The 7,832-nt window shown below is 46.5% G+C and overlaps 1 protein-coding gene across 1 annotated transcript in view; it reads left to right on the top strand.

Annotated features, from left to right (window-relative positions):
* The window catches only part of Tbc1d32 (TBC1 domain family member 32), a 129,941-nt gene that overhangs the window by 8,558 nt on the left and 113,551 nt on the right, over positions 1-7,832 (top strand). The window contains exon 2 of the mRNA XM_023714211.1: positions 5,797-5,958. Within this exon, the coding sequence (XP_023569979.1) occupies positions 5,797-5,958 (162 nt within the window). The remainder of the gene's footprint in view (positions 1-5,796; positions 5,959-7,832) is intronic.

The raw sequence follows: 7,832 nt of genomic DNA, 5'->3' as shown, positions 1-7,832 counted from the left end.
AGTAATAAAAAAATAATACTGAAATAAAATTTTAGTTTTTTCTCATTAAGTTACTTTTGAAGGTTTTTTTTTGGTACTGGGAATTGAACACACAACCTCTGCCAGGCAGGTGCTGTGCAGCTAAGCTATATCCCTAGCACAATAGGTTACTTTTAAAGTAACAAAATTAATAAAATGCGTGTGTAGAATTTTTTTGAACTGGGGTTCAGACTCAGGACATTGCATTTGCCAGGCAGGTGCTTGTGCTGCTGAGCTATACTCCTCACCCTATATCTCAAACTAAATAAACAGAGCTGGTTCCCTAGCACCTGTAGGGGAGCCTGGGAGGGGCGTATTAGGAGGGCCACCTGGCATGCTTTAGAGCACCATATCTGCTTTGTGGATGCATTTTTTGGCTAGATTAAAAAATACAAGCAGTAAGGGCTGGGGAGATGGCTCAGTAAAATAAACGCTTCCCTGGCAAGCACAAGGGCCTGAGTTCAATCCCTGGTTCCACACACACACACACACACACACACACAAAAAAGTTGAGAGCACACTTTGGGGCTGGGGAGATGGCTCAGTGGAATAAGCACTTCCCTGGCAAGTGCAAGGGCCTGAGTTCAATCCCCAGTTCCGCAAAAAAACCCAAAACCAAACAAACAAACAAAAAAAACTAACAAAAAATACAAGCAGTAATTAAAGATTGTGAGTTAACATCTGATAGCTCAGATTTGAAGCTTTCCTGAGAACGCTGAAGGGTTAACAGTGGGCTCCTGTACATGATCTCCCACGTGGGAGCAGGGTGGATGTCTCCAGGGTTGAGGATCCCTCTCCAGCCCCCTCATTCTAGTCCCTCTGATGAGCTCCAGGAGGTTCCTGCAGCAACTAGGGCTTTACTTTCATACGAAATAAGTGAACTGTTTCTCTTCTAGAAAACTGATTTCTTAATGTGCTGCAGCTAGAGCAGTTAATGTGCAGAGTGTAGACCCCTCATCTCCGGCTGAGGTGTGGACTCCAGAACTAGAAGGTGGCAGTAGCATGCAGGATCCCAGCGCAGGCCACCCAGCATCTGATTTTATGGAAGTTTATGCAAGCCTTGGGACAGCAATAATTTCCTGTCCTGGGCACTGTTTTAGAAGAACAGGAAGACTTCTGGAGTTCCAGGGACAATACTGGGAATGTTGGCAGTAGAGGATCCACACCAGAGGAATCACTGGGTGAGTGAGGGTTTGCCCTTCTCTCACCTGGACAAGGGAAGGGCCTCATAATGGCTGTGTCCTTCATTGGGATTGATGGCTCTCAGGTTCCCGAGATCACTAGGGCAGCAGAGCCACCAGGGCAGCCTGGAAGTCTCAGTGTGATAAAGGACTTTCTATCCTGGAAGATTTCTTTTTCAGAAGATGTCAAGAACAGCACTAATCTCTTCTGGTAGGGTTAGTAGAGTCCTTGGGCTCATTTCATTTGTAAGATAACCACAAAACCTTGAAGTATTTGGGATGAGTCTCCTGGGAAATACTGCTAACATTGTAGGTAAGGTGGATGTTACTAGAAAAATATTTGGTTATGCAGATTCCTGAAGGTGCATTAAAATTATTTTCCTGGATATTTGCTGTTTATAGCTCTTGCCAAATGGTAAATTTTTAAAATATGTCTTATTTAAAATGGTATTCTCTTAACCCAACTGAATATCTTTTGGTAATGGGCTTGTGTTACATTTCTTACTGTCTGCAAGTGTAAAAATACCATTTCTATTATTTTCTGGTTGGACTTTTAACAGAGCCTACATAAAATTATATTTCTCAGTTAAATTAAAAACATAGATGGGGCCAGTGCAGTTGAGGAGTGAGGATAACTGCCTTAGTGGGTGCAGTTGGTGCTCATAATGGCTGTGTCCATGACATGCATGACATTAAGGAGAGCCAGCTCCCTTACCCGGGCTACTCTCCGGCTCTCACAGACCTGTCACTGGATCACAACTGACTGGCCATCATGCACTAAGACTTCTATAATTTTCCCAAGATTCGTGAGTTGTGTCTCCCCCAGCCCACAGATGTGAGGCTCATCCTGGAAGCTCCATTGGATGGCATATGCTATCATCTCTGATACCAGAAATGGAACTTCCCCTTGTTGCCTCCCCGAGAAGACAGCCTCCCAACAGACTAACCTCTGCCCTCACCCTGCCCCTCATCTGTCCTCCACCCAGTGCGCTGGCATTTATACAGGCTCCATGCCCTCCTCATGTGTAGGAACACTCATCAGGAGCCATCATGCACAGGGGCTGGTTTATTGCAGCCTTGCCACAGGAGGTGGTGTCCTCTTTTACTGCCTTTCTCACCAAAAAGGATCCAATCTCTTGGGGGCAACAGCCTGGCCAACAGAACCTCAGAAACATTGACCACCACCCAGCACTTGCCTCCCTCTTCCCTTTTTTCCCAGTTCCCACCTCAGTACTCAATCCAAAATGTGCCAAACCAAACCCCTGGCTGTGTTCCTTCACTGGGTCACTACTGTTTAGCTACAGGTGTACTTAGCTATATTTTGATCCAAGTACTAATAATGTCCCTACTGTGTACAAGGTACTGCTAATGTTATGCAGGCCTGTGAGTTTATCTTGTTAAGTGTAGAAAGACTATGACAATATAAGTTTATGGAAATGGTAGCTAGGTTGGTTATTTAGTGTTAATTTTACAAAATCTGAGTTTGGTGGCGTCAGGAGCCAAATAGACAATCAGGAAGGTCATATAACTACACACAAGACTGGAAGTAGGTCATACAAATACAGGCAGAGAAGTAGATTGTTACTGCACACAAGACAGGAAGTAGAACGTACATCCACACACAAGGCATGCAGAGGATCAAGCAGATCATAGGACTACACATAGTGCATTGGATAGCTCCATACAAGACAGAACATCCTGGCTTCTAATGGAGTGGGACAAAGCACTTTGAGGGCTTAGGTAGAAAAGAATGTTAGGTTTTAGAAAACTCGGAGAGGCTTTAGCAGAAGGCAGCATGTTAGGCCGTGGAGGATCGTACAAGATCCTGTTGAGGAGAGGTAGTTGTGTAACACTAACTGGTGAATATTAGGAGGTGGAAATTGAGAATGGAGAGCAGGGAGCATGGCACGTGCAGAGGTGGTGATGGGACATGCGTCTAGTAGAGTAAATGGGGATGTAAGATTTTAACAGCAATGGCAAGGTGTCTAATAATGATACCCAAAAGATCCTCTACTTATAGGTTATCAAATTACGTAAGTCCTTGTGTTAGATGCAAAGCATAAATTACCTAGAATCTTTGTAATAATTTCTGATAGAGCCGGTCTCCTGTTTTATAAATGAAAAACACCACTGAAGCACAAGGAGGCCTATGTGATCCGTCTAAGCTGAAGTAACCAGTGAGAGGCCTGAAGTTCAAAACTGGTGCTGCACCATCTGACTCCTAAAAGTCCAGCATGATCTGCTGTTCTTAGTCATTGGGATTGATGTTAGTCTGTTACTTGAAAATAATTCAATAAAATAGATGATCATAAATAATGGCATATATTAAACATTTAAAATTTAATACAACTAATAAAATTGTTGACTAAGAAGTAAATCATTTTGCATTAGTACTGTTTCTCCGAGAAGATACTTGCTGGTTGGAGTTCTAAGAACTGTGAGATATTTATAAGCTGCCTGAGCACAGGGCCTGTCTAGGTTGGCAGTTCTTAGCTTCCTGGTTAGGGACAGCCATGCAGGTATCCACATTCTGGGGAATTCTTGAGGTGTGAATTGTCGAGTCCCACCTGTTCTCTACTGAATCCAGCTGAGAGCCGAGCCCAGTGGCCTGCGTTGGAACCAGCGTCTACTAATGCTGCCCAGTGCTAAGTTTGAGAACCACTGATTTCCCACACAACCTGAGGCTGCTGCAGTGGTTGAACCAGATTAGGAAGCAGCGAACCAAATCTGATGGCCCTGTGGAGGCAGAGGCTCCAGAGGCAGAGGCTGAGGCAGAGGCTCCAGATGCAGAGGCTCTGAGGCAGAAGCTCCAGAGGCAGAGGCTCCAGAGGCAGAGGCAAAGGCTCTGAGGCAGAGGCTCCGAAGCAGAGGCTCCAGAGGCAGAGGCTCTGAAGCAGAAGCTCCAGAGCCAGAGGCTCCAGAGGCAGAGGCAGAGGCTCTGAGGCAGAGGCTCCAAAGCAGAGGCTCCAGAGGCAGAGGCTCTGAAGCAGAAGCTCCAGAGGCAGAAGCTCCAGAGGCAGAGGCTCTGAGGCAGAGGCTCCAGATGCAGAGGCTCTGAGGGAGAAGCTCCAGAGGCAGAGGCACCAGATACAGAGGCTCCGAGGCAGAAGCTCAGGCTCCGAAGCAGAGGCTCCAGAGGCAGAGGCTCTGAGGCAGAGGCTCCGAAGCAGAGGGTCCAGAGGCAGAGGCTCCAAGGCAGAGGCTCCGAAGCAGAGGGTCCAGAGGCAGAGGCTCCAAGGCAGAGGCTCCGAAGCAGAGGGTCCAGAGGCAGAGGCTCCGAAGCAGAGGCTCCAGGGGCAGAGGCTCTGAGGCAGAGGCTGCAGAGGCAGAAGGCAGGGAAATGCAGAGCTAGCTAACCAAACTCCTTAGCTCTGTGGTTTCTGTGCCAAGTTGTGGGTGGGAAGCAGGTCCAGCAGTAGGCTGCTTGTTTGGGCAGTAGGAAGAGCCCGACATGCCAGTCCCTGAAGGTCAGACTCTGTGCTGGAGCACAGAATGGGACTGGCAACATTTCCCTTTTCTGGCAGCTGCTCAGTGGAAGAACCTTGTCTATTGCCTTCTTCATTCTTACAGATACGAGATGAAGAAAACCCAATGACTGCCAGGTTATACTCAAGAAAACTGCCCCCTGCCAGGGTTGCCCTGCTAGGAGGTACAAAGTCTGCCTCCTTCTGCTGTCTTCTCGCAGAGCAGGGGTAGGGCATGTAGCCCCCCTGGTTGCCTGCCCTGGATGTCTGGTCTGTGGGAAGAGGTCGGAAGTGAAGTCATTGGCTGGGGCAAAGGCTGCGGCTCCTCTTGGAAGGAGGCTGGGTCATCTCCTAAATACCGGGGGCCGAGGTGGCTGTCACAGTGGGCTCCTCCTTTCCCAAGCGACTCTTGGGCCTGCTGCCCTGCACGCGTGTGAGGCTCCTACTCCGGGAGTGTTCTTACACCCCACTAGCTTCACAAGGAGGTGTTCTTAATTAACATTATCATATGGGAGACAATAAAAACAAGTATTTTTAAATCATGTCATTAGTACCAAGTAGCCTTTATTTTCTGTGAATGTATTCCGTAAAATGATTATTCACTTTGTGAAACATTTACTTTCTCTTATTTGTTAAAATATCTGAGTTTACAAACTAATTTTAATATTAGTATCACTTTGAAAAAATATTCAATATATTGAATTTTCTGGGACATTTCTGAAACATAGACAAGAACCATTTAAATAAAAACTTTTGTGGTGATGGAAACGTACCCTTATTCTGTCATAATTACTGTACTCTGGCTTGTTTTCTGCATTAGCCTGAATGATGGGTGTGCAGAAAGGACCTGGAAGATGCCTCACTGGCCCTGGGAGCCTGGGGCTTTCCAGTCCTGTCTCCTCTACTCCGTCTTGAGTTGTCCCCTTTGCCAGTGTCCTGGGACATACAACTAACAAAGCAGAGCAAAAGTGTAGATAAGCTTGACGATTGGGGGTGAGTGGGTGGGAACAGTCTTGGTTTAAGGTTAGAAACCCTAGTGTGTGGTAGACCTTTCTGGTCTAATGTTCTTTTCTGAGGATGGTTAGTAAGGAATTCATAACACTCACTGGACTAATTTCTAATATTTGTTCCAGCTATGAATTTGTGAAATACCTGAGGCAGCACATTTGCAGCACTCTGGGGCCTATGATTGAAGAAGAGATGGAGAAGTGTGCGTCTGAGCAGCGCCCAGGCGAGGAGCCGGGCTACGACACGCTGGTGCAGCATGTCTCCAGGAGGATCCAGGATTCCCGAGAGTGAGTTTGGCAGGCGTGACTCCCTGGTAGGGTCCCACCCTGGCAGAGGCTGCCGGTGCCCCTGGCTCCTGCCTCCTGCCCCGCTCTCCCCGCTTTCCTTTCCCATGGGCCCTTGTCACTGATTTGTACTGCTCACAAATGCGCTCCCTAATTTCCTGCGTACTGTCAGTATTTCGTCACTAGAATCCAAACCTCACAAAGATCATTTTATTTTCATCTTTAAAAATCTTTCACTTATTTTTATATCCTGGGCCTGGAAAATAAATGCCTGGTCCATCTGAGGTGCTGAGAGCTATCTGCTGGTGGCCAGTGCCCTGAGTGTTCTGCAGAGCCATGGTGCAAGTGGTATGGCCTGAGGGCATGGCACTGAGGGCCATGAAGGCAGGGCTGAGGGCATGAAGCCTTCTGGAGGTGGGCTTAGGGCAGGGCGCTCACTCAGGGGCCAGGAGGTCCCAGTGAGGCTGGCCAGTTCTAGCAGGAGAGCTGTGTCAACATTCGGGACTGCCTGGCCCCAACTTGCCACGCTGCATCGCGCTCCCACCCACGGTGATGGCCTCGCCAGCTGAGTGGATGTGGCTGCTGGGCTCCTGAGCCTCCAGAATGGAGGCTGACCGAATTTCTTTACCGAGTGGTCATCCACAGGAGTTTTGCTATAGCAGTTGGAAACAATTCTAGCTTTGGCAAGGGAGAGTTTTCTTTCTTTTTCTTTCTCCTTATCAGTCCTGAGCCAGTTGTGCATTTAGGGGATCACTTCATGTCACATGTTAGTTAGATCCTGGGCTGCACAAATGAATAGAGTCTGCCCTCCGCTAACCCACAGCAAAATGACGAGTTTAATGTGAGGTTGAAGTAGAAACTTAAAGTAGTTTCACTACTGTGTGGCAGACGTCATGAGATGCGAAGTGTACTATTGGACAGCTGTGACACAGAGACACTGGAAGTTCGTGGCTAGGGAATGTGCATCCTCCTGCGTTGAGCCTCAGTTAATGCTCATGTGCAGAATGGGCGAACCTGTGCAAGTTCACCCCAACCCCCGACCCCACACCCATGTTCCTCCTGAGCAGGTCCCTGTGCCATGTCCTGGAGGCTGTATGGACCCATGTGAGCTCGGCTGCAGCTGGACCAGGAAGGAGGGTGCCCTGCAGTCCTTGGTCCTCACGGGCAGGTGGAAGGTGGTGTGGCCCGCGGCGCGGATTTGCCAACCTCAGTATTGGAGACATCAGCGTGCATGCTTGAACTGTGTTACCTACTGTGCTTTAATGCATTAAGTTGGACTTATTTTTAAAATAAGATGTATTACTTGGGACAGCAGTTTTTCCCTTGGTGACAACCGATTATAATTAAACAAATAGTAGTCAGAGTGAGATAGTGTATAGCTATCAGTACCTGAGCAAGTTTAAACCTTGGTTATGTAAAAGCCATAGACATTAGGATTTTTTATTTCTTGATTTTTTTTTTTTTAAGAAAAAAAATGGAGTCCTTTCTTTTTAGATAATGTTAAGATTCCTTGTCATCAGTTTCAGGCAGTCTTATTAAATTTACTCTAGAAGAAGTGCTACACTTCATAAGTTAGATAATGAAAGTATTTTAATTATAAGAGCAGCTTTATATGATACTTCTATGAAATTTCTTTCTTTTTTTGCCATAATTTTATTGAAAAACAAATAGCAATGACACAGTTTCAAATCAAATCGGTAGGACAGTTTCAATAATTAACACACGGCATACATTCTTCTTAGTGGTTAATTGCTATACAAGATGCGGACTTGATAACTTATTTACAAACACCATTAGAACAAATCATTCTATTCATTAAGAGAATGTAACTATATATCTATCCCAACCACTTTGAATACACAGATACAAAATGGACT

The sequence above is a fragment of the Octodon degus genome, unplaced genomic scaffold (assembly GCF_000260255.1).
Source record: "Octodon degus isolate 3935 unplaced genomic scaffold, OctDeg1.0 scaffold00034, whole genome shotgun sequence".
NCBI classification, from domain to species: Eukaryota; Metazoa; Chordata; class Mammalia; order Rodentia; family Octodontidae; genus Octodon; species Octodon degus.
The sequence above is the reverse complement of the archived record's forward strand: the minus strand, read 5'-3'. Positions and strand labels throughout refer to the sequence as shown.